The 14,040-nt window shown below is 51.1% G+C and overlaps 3 protein-coding genes across 3 annotated transcripts; all 3 read left to right on the top strand.

Annotated features, from left to right (window-relative positions):
- Positions 1-3,066: 3,066 nt before the first annotated feature.
- CABS01_09968 (uncharacterized protein) lies at positions 3,067-3,717 on the top strand (the record flags this gene model as incomplete). Its single annotated transcript, XM_060543324.1, has 1 exon — positions 3,067-3,717. The coding sequence occupies one exon, from the start codon at positions 3,067-3,069 to the stop codon at positions 3,715-3,717; it is 651 nt and encodes a 216-aa protein (XP_060399505.1).
- Positions 3,718-4,184: 467 nt separating this feature from the next.
- On the top strand, positions 4,185-4,769 carry CABS01_09967 (uncharacterized protein; the record flags this gene model as incomplete). The annotated part of the gene is made up of 1 exon (XM_060543323.1): positions 4,185-4,769. One exon carries the CDS (start codon positions 4,185-4,187, stop codon positions 4,767-4,769), a length of 585 nt encoding a protein of 194 aa, XP_060399504.1.
- Positions 4,770-5,273: 504 nt separating this feature from the next.
- On the top strand, positions 5,274-6,946 carry CABS01_09966 (alpha amylase; the record flags this gene model as incomplete). Its single annotated transcript, XM_060543322.1, has 2 exons — positions 5,274-5,487; positions 5,568-6,946. The coding sequence occupies 2 exons, from the start codon at positions 5,274-5,276 to the stop codon at positions 6,944-6,946; spliced, it is 1,593 nt and encodes a 530-aa protein (XP_060399503.1).
- Positions 6,947-14,040: the final 7,094 nt, after the last annotated feature.

The following is a 14,040-nucleotide window of genomic DNA, read 5'->3' as shown; positions in this document are numbered from 1 at the left end:
TATGCGCAGTAAAGAAAAGGCAAAGAAAGGTACCTGTGCCTGCTCCTCTTGTTCGTCAGACCCCTCTTTCTTGGTACATGACAATGTGGCTCCGGGGGTGTAGTGGTCAGGGCTAATTCTGGCTATACGAAGTTTGGAATATGGATATGCAGAGGGTGCAGGCAAGTGCCTGGGTGGGAGCGAACCATGAGTGCGATGGGAGATTGGCGGGCTCCGTCTTGAATTACCACTTTGGACCATGTCCACAAAAGAGACTGTCCAATACGGTGGCCCCGAGGTCAGCGGCGAACAGGGGCGAGGATGTCATTCTGGCCAGTGTGCGCGTAGCGTGTTGAAGACCAAGGATAAGCCGGCACGGTCTGGTGCATCTTGTTGGTCGGTTCGGGCGAGCTCCGTCGTCGGTCCAAGTATCCGCTGTCAAGTAGGGCCCCTGGCTCCAAGGACGTGCTCTCCTGTATCGAGTCAGTTTTGCTTCGGGCGGTACCCCCAGGAAGAATACGAGACGTTGGAGACGAACCAGGCTGTCAGGACGGGTGATCCATGCTGTCGAAGATTATCCAGAAAACAGTGATTTCCCAGTCGGGAACAGTTGGAGACTTGAGGCTCAAGGGGCTGGACCCGTTCAAAGGCGGTGGGCAACGGGAGGTGCGAGGTGCGGCGTGCCTGGCCTGGCCTGGCCTGGCAGGCAGGCTGAGGGTGGGCGTTGTGGCCGCGTCGTTGGCAGATGGAAATCGGAGGGGTTCATCTCAACTAGCATAAACCGTTTATGCTCAGAGGGCGATGGTGTGGCACCCCGTCCGTACTGGCTACTGCTAGCTCGACCGGCTGTTGCTGCTTCCTGTCCAACAAGTCACCAAGTCTTTCAGGACTAAAGGTGCTGTAGTGTATTCCATGGTGTTTCCGTACTGTGTAGTAAGGTGCCTTAGTGCGGCGTAGACTTGGGCCAAGCCAGGAACAGGAACACGTCGGGCGCGTCTGTCTGATCGTGATCGTGACGTCGACTCGTGGGGAAGCTAACGCAGGAGGAAGCGACAAGTCTGCCATGGCGGCATGGAAGGATTTGAGAAGGAAGGTCGAGAAAAGCAAATCAAAATTGATCTTGTCCTGCCTAGACCTCGCGCATTAGCATCCGGGTCGCTAGCAGTGCTAAGAAATGCGCTTTCGAGGCGTGACTGCAGCTTACCTAATGTCGCACAAGAAGTGATTAAGTAGGTACTTTGATGGATGCAACAGCGCCGAAGAAAAGGAACGACACTGAGCAAAGAGTGGTCCCAGCCCTGGGGAACTGCACATGGAGCTTGGAAGTATTTTCCCCGAGTGACACCGTGTGACAGATTGGAATGCGGGAGAAAGAGAATGTCGAATGTCTAATGTCTGCCGAATCCTACTGGGGAGAAAGTCTGAGGCCAGGCAGTCAGTCTGAACTTCGAAAGGATTGACAGCGGCCATTGCAATCATTGCAGTGAAAATTGCAGTGGAAACGACACATCAGCCACGGGAGATCCACTTGGCGGCGTCTTGGCCAATCCTTGGCTTCAAATCAATTGACATCAGCCACGCTCAAGACAGAGTGTGGCTTCCTTCCCTCAAGCCCTGCCGGTCCTGCTGTCCTTAACTCTGGGCAGTCTACGAGTTCCTTTGTGAGTTTGAGAATTCCTTTGGTCGCCTGCCACCTGCCACGCCGGCAGAGAGTACGTCTCAAGAAACTCCACTAAGTGCCTTACTGCGTTACCAGCTCTTTCCTTGTCCAGCTATTTTGTACTCGTGTACGTACCTACACAGTGCTGCGGTGGAAGCAGGGTACCTGGACTTCTCATGGACTTGACCCACTTGGGCAGGAGGAGGTAGCCTCGAATAGGACGGCTGGGACCGGGGTACTAGGGCCAGGGGTCGGTCGGAGGAGCACCTGCGCTTGCTGCCGACCGGGGCCGGGCCCCCTTGCACGAGTCCACGACTCCTACCGCGGTGCAGTACTTGCCCGCGACGATCGGCCGTATCGCACAGAGCGGTCGGTGCAATCAAGCGAGTCAGAGGAGAGAAGCCCTCTTGGTTCTTTGTACTGGCGTGTCTGGGCATCTTCTGGGCGCGACGTGATGGGAAGGACTGATGCCGTGGTTCGCTACTGCCAGTCGCTAGAATCAGGATGGATCTTGGGAAGGAGGGGAACACTGCAAGAAAAAGGGCAAGAACGAATGAGTTGATGGATAAAGATTGAGGAAGAAGACGAGTCTGGCGGGGAAAGCGGTAAGGGGCGATGTTCGCCTAAACCAGAAGCCACGCCGAGCTGAGAGCCAAGGGCCCAAGGACACGCGAACTCCTTTTCTTTTGGTGGCGTTGGCTCTTTCTTCGCCTCACTGCCCTGTCCTGCCCTACGTCTCATCGTGACAAGAAACACGACCGGTTGATGATGGTATCTGGGGAGTCCCATGCCTTCCAGCTATATTTCCAAGTTCCGGTTTCCAGGAGTTGACGAGAAACTCGATTCAGGGCTCACTCAGCCTTCATGAGGCCTATCAAGCGGAAGCCGTCTGAGCAGCCGCGCATTGCATGGCGAGGGGCTGCCTCAAAAGACTTTATAGAGTTTAAGTGAGTTCCCCAGTCAATTCAGTATTCCCCTCTTCTTGTCCTCCCTTCCCCCCTCTCCCCTGGAGAAGCAAGAATCCATGGAGTTGGGATGTTTGTGGGACAGGACGGTGGGAGTTGCGTCCAATTCGGGACTGATTTCCTCCAGTAGTCCAATTATGTTTGATTATCTAAGCAGGTAGCGAAAGTAATGGCGCCCACACTTGGCACTCGCACCAACCACAGGTCAGCAACACACAGACTCCTTTTTTTCCCTTTGCCAAATTGACCACGGGCTCCTTATCATCTGTCAACAAAATATAACGCCCGCGTCCACCTGCAGGACACGCTATGCACTCCGACTGCCAGATAGGCTGTCACTGGTCAGGCAGGGAGGGAAAAGGACTGGCAGAATTTGCTCTCGCACTCTTGATCGAATTTCGGCTGCCACTGGTTGAAATGCGAGTGTTCGATGGCAAGCCAACCAGGCCCCGAAGCCATCAAATGTCGTCTCATCAAGACTCTCGAGTCTGGACAGGAGTCTTGGTAAGAGAAGCTGCGGCGCAGACAAGCAAACACCAAGCAACGCGGGCCAATAACCAGACAACAAGCCTCCCGTTGTCCAGCGCCGCTGCCAAGAAGGCACCAAGAACATGTCTGCCACGCTGTGCCCTCTCAGGTCCATCTGTCTTCAGAATAGTACACAGTAAACACCAAGTTGGCTCGTCAAGAGAGGGCGAATCTCGGTCGTTTACAGCGCCGTCGCGTCGCCACGTCTTTGCATCAGCGTCGCCTGCGCCAACCGTCAACCCGTCAACAAGACAAAGCACGCTATCGACGCTGTTCATCAGTGCTCACGCTGCTCAGTGTGCCAGGCTGACAGTGCCATTCGAGTCTTGGTGCCATCAGTTCATGTCCAACGCGACCAATTGTCACTGCCGACGTGACGTCCCATGTCGTGGTACCACCACACTCTTTTGGGATAAGCTCGCAATCCCATTCCAAAAAGTTCCCACGGCTTTCCAAGGCCGCACCGTTGGCGGCGTTGGCGGCGCTGCCCTGGCGTTTCTTGGCAGGGGAAACGAGGTTTTCCAAGCAGCCAAAGGAGCCAAAGCCAGATACGTAACTTTTGGGATTGGTTGCTGTCCAAAATAACACAGGCTTGACAGGTTCGACCTTGTACCAATTCCTTCCCTCATCTCTCGCCGAGTCTCTCGTCTTTCTTCGTACCTTCACAGTATGAACACTCCAATTGCTCCTTCTCATTGGTCAAGCAGCCACACATTCATCACAGCACCGTCCATTTTGCTGCGCCGTTGGCGGCAGTTTCCCACCACCTTTTCACCCTTTTCACCACACCACTCCACTTTGACCACACACCATCTTGACCAACGACACCACCATTAATTATCCTCATCCTTTCCGCCCATTGTCACATCTAGGCCTGCATCATCGATCAAGAGCCTTTCCATAGTCGTGCCTAGCTATGGCTATATCCTGGCTTGCCTCACTCAGCACACGACTTCTGCTACCCTCGCCTTCATTATCCGTACATATCGCCGTTTGGTTGCTGAGTACGCAACTCTTTACCAATCCTACCTACCTCTCCATCTGCATCTTGGATGGCTTTCCGCTTCCTCATGTCGCTTCTGCAGTCTCCTGCTCCCTCTCTCTCCCCTTCAAACACCAGACTCTGGTTCCCTCACCCTACGCTCGGGTTTCCTTTCCGTCAGTGTCACCATCCCCTTCTAGCGCGGTCGCCTCCACACCCCCCGGCTTGGCCGCCGTATCGACCATCGTATCCCCCGTGGTCTCTCGCTCTCTCTCTCTCAGTCTCTCTCTTTTCCTCTGCTTGGGTTCAATTTCCCGTCGACCAGCTGTTGGTCATGGTTATTGACACACTTGCGCCCCCCGTGTGGGCCTCGTCGTCCCATTCGATCCGAGGCATTGACATTTGCGGCCAAGTACGGCAAAGTTGCCAGGAACCGTCATTTCCTCCAAGCCATTTCCAAGCCCATCCGTCCCTCGGCCTGTTGTTCCGTGACCCTCTTGTCTTTGTCTGCTTCTCCGCGCTGTCTGTGTTTCTGGTACCTTGCATTGGTTCATCCGCAGTCCCGAACCCTCTGCCCAATGCCGTCAGAAGGTACGGAGTACGGAACATTATTGAGTACACTACCCGTACTACGGAGGAGTATGTGCGAATATAGATACACATCCAACACTTATGACTGCTAAGAGTTTGCCTAGTATACCGTAGACTGTCCCTAGTCACCTAGTCCACCACACTTTCTCGGTTTTTTTTTTTCCCTCTGCTGATCGACCCTCGTGTTCACAGCGTGAGTCTCGTTTTGACGCGCTTGGCCCCTCTTCTTTCACTGTCAACCGATCAACCGACTCCACGTCCTACTCTAGTCACTCGTCTAATCTACCCGGGCTTCCCACCCCTTTTTTTCACTTGCAAGCTCCCAGAGCCAGTCACTCGCTGCCACTCCATTCTCCATTGAAGGGTTCCCCGTCCATTCGTTCATCGGTCCTGTCCCTCTTACATCCCAAAGGTCTATATCGTTGTGTGTGCGCCGCAAATCCTCTCCGACCCTATCCATTCCTTTCATCACGCTCGCACCCAAGCGCAAAACCAATCGTTAATTCAACGCCCATACGCGGCGCAGTCGTTCGTTCAAACAGACATCATCAGTCAAAAAAACATCACCATGCGTACCTCAACACTTGCGTGGGCCGCCGTCACGGCCCTCTCTGCCCTCGTCGAGGCTGCCGACCTCGAGGCGTGGAAGTCTAGATCCATCTACCAAGTCATGATCGATCGTTACGCCCATACCGATGGCTCAACCGACCACGAGTGTGAACTCTACAAGTTCTGTGGTGGCACATGGGCCGGCTTGACCAACAAGCTTGACTACATCCAAAGTGAGTAAATTGCTGTAGATGAATGCATCACGGGCTCTAGCCCAGAGACCCTGGGCCTTACAACTGACCATGACCACCAGACATGGGCTTCACTGCTATCCAGATCAGCCCCATTGTCAAGAACATGGACGATGACACCGCCGTCGGTGAGGCTTACCACGGTTACTGGTCTCTCGATAACTACGCCCTCAACGACAAGTTTGGTACCTCGGACGACTTCAAGAACCTGGTCAAGGAGATGCACAACCGTGACATGTACCTCATGGTCGATGTCGTCGTCAACAACATGGTCCAGAAGCTCGACAGCCTGCCCCCCAAGCTCGACTACTCCAAGTTCAACCCCTTCAACGAGGAGTCCGACTTCCACCCTTACTGCAACGTCACCGAGTGGGACAACAGCACCAACTACCAGGACTGCTGGCTCTACCCCTACGGCGTTGCCCTCGCCGATTTGGCCACCGAGAAGACCACCGTCGTCGATGAGTTTGGCAAGTGGATCAAGCAACTCGTCTCCAACTACTCTATCGATGGTCTCCGTATCGATGCCGCCAAGCACGTCAACGATGCCTTCCTGCCTACCTTTGTCAACGCCTCTGGCGTCTTCGCCTTCGGTGAGGTCCTTACCGGAGCCCCCGCCGACTTCTGCCGCTACCAGACCCTGAACCTGCTGCCCGGCATGCCCAACTACATCGAGTACTACCCCCTCAACAAGGTCTTCTTCGGTGGTGACATGAACGAGCTCGCCGACTGGCGCTCCCAGGCCCGCGATGGCTGCACCGACATCTTCGCCCTCGGATCTTTCGTCGAGAACCACGACATGCCCCGTTTCGCCGTCTACGATGAGGATATTGAGCTTGCCAAGAACGCCATGGCTTACATCCTTTTGACTGACGGTATCCCTACCGTCTACCAGGGACAGGAGCAGCACTTCAACGGTAACTCGACTCCCTTCAACCGTGAGCCCCTCTGGCAATCCAAGTACGACACCACCGCGCCCATCTACCAGCTCACCTCTACCCTCCTCAAGACCCGTAACGCCCTCCAGGCCACGAACAAGGACTTCGCCACCACGGCCTCTGAGCAGCTTTTCGTCGAGAACACTCACCTGTGCCTCCGCAAGGGCCCCGCGGGCGCCCAGGTCGTCTTCTGCGTCACCAACAAGAGCTCCAAGGGCGACACCTACCAGCTCAGCGTCGGCGGCTTCAACCCTGGTGATGCGGTCGTCGAGGTCACCACCTGCGGCACCAGCACCGCCGACGGCACCGGCAACGTCACTCTGTACATGGAGAAGGGTCAGCCCCGCGCCGTCGTTCTTGCGTCCTCCATCGACGCCACCAAGATCTGCCCCAACGGCACCACTGCCGCTGGTCAGAGCAAGAGCGCCGCCGGCTTCATCGGCAGCAGCATGACCCTGGTCCTGGCTTCCGTCATGGCCGTTTCTTTTGCGCTCCTCGCATAAGCAACCATCATTGGTTATGAAATGTGAGACATTGAAAAAGGGCAAAAATCAGAAGAGAAGAAGAAAAAAAGGGCGCGACTCGAACGGGTGTACTGCAAGCCAGACACATGTTTTCTTCTTCACATCGTCGAGTCTTTTTTTCGCAAGCAAGCGGAGTTTGGATAATTCAATGGCGGCTATCATGACGCAGACTATCATCTCTTATCAGTGTAATTATCCTCCCCCACCCCGGGCCGCATGTTCCAAACGAAGCTCTCACGTGGTCTGGTGAGTAATGCTATTCCATCCTTTTACAATGTATCTTGGTTTTATTTTTCTTGCATTTGTTCATAGTGATACCAGACCAATCTTTACGGAAATAAATTAGTCATAATATCAACTGTGAGCTTCTGTGAGAATTGGTACTCGGTACACAAAACAAAGAAGTGCGACGGCTCCGTAACCATCTATGAGATCATTGAACATGCTGGTTACCCGCCGGGTAGCTTATCCCGCCGGCGAAACTTCACGATGGCGGCGGATAGCCGGGGGGTTCCATTCTCTCTGCCCAAGGCTGTTCCAAATCGAGACAACGCAGACGCGCTACGGAGTGAACTCCCTCTCTCTCTCCCCATAATATTCGCCCGCCGGGTGCTGGCTGCACATCACTTGTCCAAGTGGCCGGTATTAAACGGAGGCCGAAAACAGCCGAGTCCATAGTATCGTGCCATTCAGAATGAGAATGAAACTGCATGAACGGTGAAGAAGCAATGCCCCTTCCACAAACAATCCCCCGTTTTTTTGTTTATTTTTTTTTCTGCCCTTCTGGGCTCTGGTTTTTTTTTCCCCTTCTTTCCTTGTCCTCGGGGCCGAACGGTTCGGCGTCCTCCGTAGATCCATCGCGGCCAAGCTTTTCTTTCCCTAGGTTCCATTACTTATCCATCCATCCCAGGTAACCCGGCATCTGCACAGCCACCACGTGAGTTGACAAAAACTGGATAACGATAGCTTATCGGATATTCTAAGACTATCCTTAAGTGTAAAACGTGGAGCAACAACCCTCCCAAGGTACGTTACCCGATTCTTGTGCCGAGTTTCCCCTGGGTCTCCAGTGAAAAAGAGAGACAAAGGATCCTTCGACGAGTTGGGATTTTTTACAATGGAGACGGTGACATGGTGAGTGACAGACAATAGGGGCTGGTGGAGGGTGGGTGGTAGAACGGGGGGGAGGGGGGGGCGCTCCATCGATCTATCGGTCGAGTCGGACGAGTCGGAGTCCCACCGTCTAGACGGTACCTTGCCTTAAGAGATTCAGCGCGCGAAGAGAGAGAGAGGACTCGAAGGAAAAAACAATAGGTAACGGACCGAACCCCGTTTTTAGCCCCCAGCTAGGTACTCAAAAGTCAAAGACAGAGTTGTACCTGACCTTAGTGCTTAGTTTATGGAGAGCTACACTATTGGAGCCGCTCGTGGGTATAGGAGGTGGGTGGGTGTGTGAGCCATTGGGGTCTTTTTATGCAACGTTTAGCTCCGATTTATGGGGACCGAGTATTCCGTATTAGAAGTTGAGCGCGCACACGGTGTGCCCAGTGACCACCGTGTGCCACACTCTGTTTTTTCGATTTTTCGCCCGCCGTTCGATACGAAGGGATCGGCCGTTGGAGGTGTGGACCTTGGGCCTTGGACACCGAAAGGGCAAACCAGGGGGGAGGCAGAGGGGGAACAAAGGAAAACCGTTGGTTGGCTGGCGAAACATGGTTCGCTGAAAAAAATGGGATTGATCCATACATAACACAAAGAAAGGGCAGTCCATCCGTACCGGTAACTTTTTTTGGACTACGTGACTACCAATAGGGTCAATTATCTGGACAATTCGATCGATTGGCAGTTTTGACAATGTATGGCAGAGAATATAGGAAAGGATATGGATTCTGCTACTGCCCAGAGACGGAGGCGAAAAGAGGGGACAACTTGGCAGGCTGAAAAGCCCGTGGTCAAATGGTAAGGTAGAGTGTGAAGGGTTGTAGATCAGGGGGTGGGATGGGCTCTGCGCGGGCTGCGCGGACGACGCGCGCTGTGCGTTCGGGACGCGAGGCGGCGAACAGAGAGGGAGATAAGACATGCATAAGATAAAGGCACACATTCTGCACCGCAGAGTCTAGGTAGAAATCCTGCTTGCTCGCCTTTTATGCAGCTCTTCCTACTGCTGCAGCTCTGAGACCTTGGGTTTTTTGTGTATGCAGATGCAAATGCCCAAGAACAAGCGCCCGCCACTGGAAGCGATGTGATGAGATTTGATCCCCTACCACTAAAGCAAGGCAAGATAATGACGGGTGATCACTGACCACTGACCACTGGGCGGACTGCCAGGCTGGGACGTCTGTATGTCTTAGACTTCTCTGTGTGTGTTTCATTCTTTTTCTCTCCTTTCTTTCTGTCTGCGTGAGAGAATACTCGGATGCCTGCTTGTCTGACTGGTTGATGTGATCACCACTGCAAAGGCCCTCGGCAGATGAGTGTCTCTGGGACTCGGGGGAGATGGGGGCCGGATATTGAGAGCGGCATGCGGGTGTTCCCAATAGGCTTGGCGCTTCCAATCACGGCGTGACGGAAAGACATGACGGTTCAGCGAATGACAGTCTCCTTTCCTCGTCTCCCTTACTTCCAAACTTGCCTTTCCTTTCTGTTTCCTTGAGAGACATGTGTGTGTAAGTGTGTGTGTGTGTGTGTGTCTACACAAGCTGAACTGTGAGCCAACAAAGTTGTGTACCGCGTGATAGATGCTGTTCCTTTAGATACCTTGGTGAGCGGGGAGGGGACAACGTTTTCCTGTTTGCTCTGGCCTCGCCCGCCTTTCCAACTTCGTTCGCCGGGAAGGTGTCACGACGCGACCTCCGCGACCAGCGTGCCATCCAACGAACCAGAGCACATCCGAACTTTTTGCTGCCGCTATCGAGCGCGCTCGAGCTTTTCCATCTAATCTGCGGGGAATTGCTTGCATCGTTTTATTGGGTGTCCCGGTCTCCTAAGTACCTTGTTATCGAAAAAAGTTAATTCTTTCTAAGTCATAAGTATAAGAATATAGTTTTAATAAAATAGTATAGTACTTACCTAGTACTTAAATTAAAATACTTTTTTAAGCTTATTATAAGAGAAAGATAACTATATTATTAACTACTTATTATTAAGGTCTATAAGTAGCGCTATAGCTTTAATTATTATAGCTTTAATTATTATAGTTTTAACCGTAATAGCTTTACTTATAATAAACGAAAAGTCTAATTATAAGTCCTTTAAAAGCCTTTCTTTAAGAGCTATAAGAGCTTCTAAGTATACTAAGTTAAAATACTTATTAAGATATTAATAACTAAACTAACCTTATAATAACGACCTTAATAAAAAACTTAGTAAATAACGTTAGAAGTTTTATTAACGTTAAGTACGATTTACGAAGCGTAGTAATGCGGCTATAAAATATTACTAATATATCTTATATTAAAAAGGGTATTATTAATATTAACGAGATAGATAGGGCCGTATTAATATAATACCTCGGCTTTTTTTTATAGCTCGAGGATAATTACTTTAGATAGTATTAAAAGTTTATTAAAAAGCTCTCTTAAGTACTTTAGTATATTTATTATTATTTTTATAATAATAAAACTCCTAGTGCTTATATATAAAAATAGGTTACTTATTTTTAAATAATAATACTAGCTTATTAATAAGCTATCGAAATTATAATTCTAATAATCCTTTAATAAGAAAGAGGGTAGAATAAAAAAAAGGATAGGTAATTTATAAAAAGGGTTAAGGTTAAATAGTACGGAATTCGAGGGTAGGGTAGCGTCTATATGTACTGCGGTAATCCTCTAGTAATACAAAACGATGGAGTTAAACAGTGGTGTCCCGGTCTCCCTACTTGGCCTACAGACCTTCGGACCCTCGGAAACGAAAGCAAACAGAAACGAAGATCGCTGTCTTCCTGCTGATCCTACCACCTCATGATAAAGCATGCGGCACAGAAAGATGAGAGTTGAATGGGTCAACGGGAGAGGATGCTCGAGCCCTCGGCGATCTTCGCTCAGGGTGCCGGGTCATATTCGGCACCCCGTCCTGTCAAAGACCAGAAGGCCAAGAGATGTTCGTTCATTGCCTAGTCGTTATGGGAGTACGGAGTACGGATGCGCTTCACCCTTGCAGAGTTCCCTTGCAGTTGGAGTCTCCTCACGAAAAGAGCTCCCGAGCCAAAGTGTCTCTAGATGGGTCGATGGACACCGCTTTGCCTGATTCCCTCTCAGAAAGTTCGAGACTGACTGTAATGTGGTATTCTTACAAGGTAATTCTATTTTTGAAAAGCGAAAAAAGAGAGCCCAACGTCGATCACCCCGCTCAGGCCGGACATTTTTCTTTCTCAATTTCTACCGGTTGCTAAGATTCTCTCTCATCGCCTCGCTCATCTCGCGTGGACCGCGTGATGTGGATTTTTGCGTGATTGTTTTATTGCTTTCCCATCGCACTTCATTCCTTTCACCTGTTTTCAAGATTTTTTTACCGAACAGAGTAATCTGCCAACCTGCAGGCTGCCTTACGGCCGGAGAAACGAATATTGGTCCGTGAGAACCTGGTAAAGAGGCCACGAGGATCGGCATGTGGGAACTCGGGATTCTGGGAAGGGGACGCATGTCTCATCGCCTTCATTTGACAGCGACATGAAGGTCTTGGTTGTTGCTTATTTCTCCTTCTCTCTCTGCTGTTCGAAGCGAGACTTTTGGTTCTCGGGTAGAGGACCGCATGCGTCTCTGGGTCGAGATTTAGAGACATGCGTGCCGGGCAGGCTTCGCCCTGTGGGCGACGAGGCTGACTTGGCTTGAGCATCTCTTTGCCAACGAGTACTGCGTATACCAGGTACCGTGCGTCACGTTTATCACGGTATGATGAGACTGTTCTTTTTTTTGGTTGCGTCTTGTCTCCAACCCATCATCGCATCAACGACATCGTCGCTTGGGGTTGGAGGTTAGAGTTTTGATGTCTAGGTGGTTCGTCCGAAAGATTGGGGGCTTACTTTTCCCCCGCTCCCCCATAGTGGTTGAGCATGGAGACGAATTCAGCAAATGTGCATCAACAAACGAACAAGAAGGCAAAAAGAAGGCAGAGCGACCGCTCTGATCGCCAAAAATGTCAAAAGATTCCGAAACCGAGAATCGAACTCGGGGCTATGCCTAACCTCTCAAAGAGATGAGAGGGCATCATGTTGGCCACTACACCATATCGGATATTGTTGGCAGAGAAGCTAATTTGACTGCCTACGTAGCTCTGCGGGTCCGCCAGTGCACGTGACAGACGCAGCGACACCACACTTCAGGTTCAAGTCTCCCTTTTGGAAGGGAAAATCCTGGGTAATGCAGCAGTCTAGGGAATACACTGCTCTCTTGTGTTCTCCTCTTTCAATGCGGTGTCACTTCAAAGCACCGTGCTCTTAGCCTGTCGTCTCGATAAAGTTCTGTGGAATGCTGAGTTACAGCTTGCGAGAGAGAGCCGCATGTACGACCTCGTGTACGGATACGTGATTCGGGCTACGACACATGTGTTCCACATCCCCCAGTTTTAAGGGTTTTTTTTATCTCAGTTGAACTATTACGATTAGGTTAAGCACAGTTTACACCAGATCGGAATGTTAGATGATGGACTTGGAAGCGGATGCTCCCGCCGCTTTCTTGTGCTTCCCGAGAGGGAGACGGTGTCTGCCGAGGAATGCGGAAAGGCACTATGTGCGGGTTCCAAGAGAATTGAATTCCATGCTTCTTTTGACGTCCTCCTATTTATGGAGGTTGTCTTGAGATCACCAACCTTCTGACGCATGAGCATTTGATTTTCTGTAGTAATTGAATGGCCCTATAAAATCCCGAGATGTACGAGGGAACTCGGCTCGATTTAAGCTTCCAGCTGCGCGTGTTCACGGCATCTTTATGGCGAACACTGTTCCTGTAGAGTCTTTGACTACACCTCAAGTCCCTGATGTTTTCCCAATCTGAACCCTATCGACCTATAGTCCTCTTCCCAGTTTCGCCCCATGCAATCATTGTGGTTGAGACTTCTTTTCCACGCTCGGAGATCAGTAACGTGCTAGCACTCACATAACCGCTCGTTGAAGCAGTCTCCTATAAAATTGAAGCTTCATACATGTCGAGGCAAATGCATGAATAATTACACTTGCTGCCATGGTGGAAGACCTTGTGACGTGGTCCCTTCGTCGGCGCATGCCATTTACGCATCTCAAAGCAAGTATTGACAATATGTGGTCATCTAGCGCAAATATTGCGGCCGCGCGATCAAGTTCAACTGAGCGAGCTAAGCTTTTGTCATTCCCCTCAACCGGTGCCCGTAGGTGATGTGACTCGGCAAGATGGATTCTGAAGGTCGTTGAATTCATCTTACCTCCATAGACTACCGCCAGCCGCCGCAGGAGATACTGATATTGCAGAGACTCCATATACCGCATCAGCTTGAGGAGACGTGTGGCTTTTGCAGTTTGAGGCCGTGCAGCCTCTCACTACCTTTCGTTCTCGCCAGAAGGAGCTACTCATTCATCCACGGTGCTGGTCCTGAACCCCTCTATCCTGGAGAGAGGAAGGAGGGCGATGGCTGCCAGGTCACAGAACACGAACAGAACGCATCGATATCTCCAGCATCTCCCTGGATCACCCAACTTTCATGACACAGCACCGTTCCGTTTTATGAACTAGATTCTGGGTTTACAATCGCGCTCAAGTCAGGCCAATGGGTGGCCTTCTTATCTAGAAGGCATATATATCTAGGAAGCCCAACGTCTTTCGTCACTTCATTACTCTGGGACGGGGTCTCGTCTTCAAAAGACACAAAGACAAGCTAGAATAGAACGGACGAATACGTCAGCTCGAAAATGGAAGTTATCGAGGTAAAACTGCACTTCTCTTCATTTCCGATCATCAAGACATATCCTCCAGAGTGGCCATCCATGAGAGCATACCCGAAACTGCGGAGCAACTGGGGAAGCAGACTTATCCGCCAACGAGCAAAGGTGCTATCACTGCTGTCTATATGCTCTTGAGGGCACTTGTCTCCTCAGTCTTTGC

The sequence above is a fragment of the Colletotrichum abscissum genome (genome assembly GCF_030869225.1).
Source record: "Colletotrichum abscissum strain IMI 504890 chromosome Unknown Scaffold_25.1, whole genome shotgun sequence".
In the NCBI taxonomy this organism is placed as follows: Eukaryota; Fungi; Ascomycota; class Sordariomycetes; order Glomerellales; family Glomerellaceae; genus Colletotrichum; species Colletotrichum abscissum.
The sequence above is the reverse complement of the archived record's forward strand: the minus strand, read 5'-3'. Positions and strand labels throughout refer to the sequence as shown.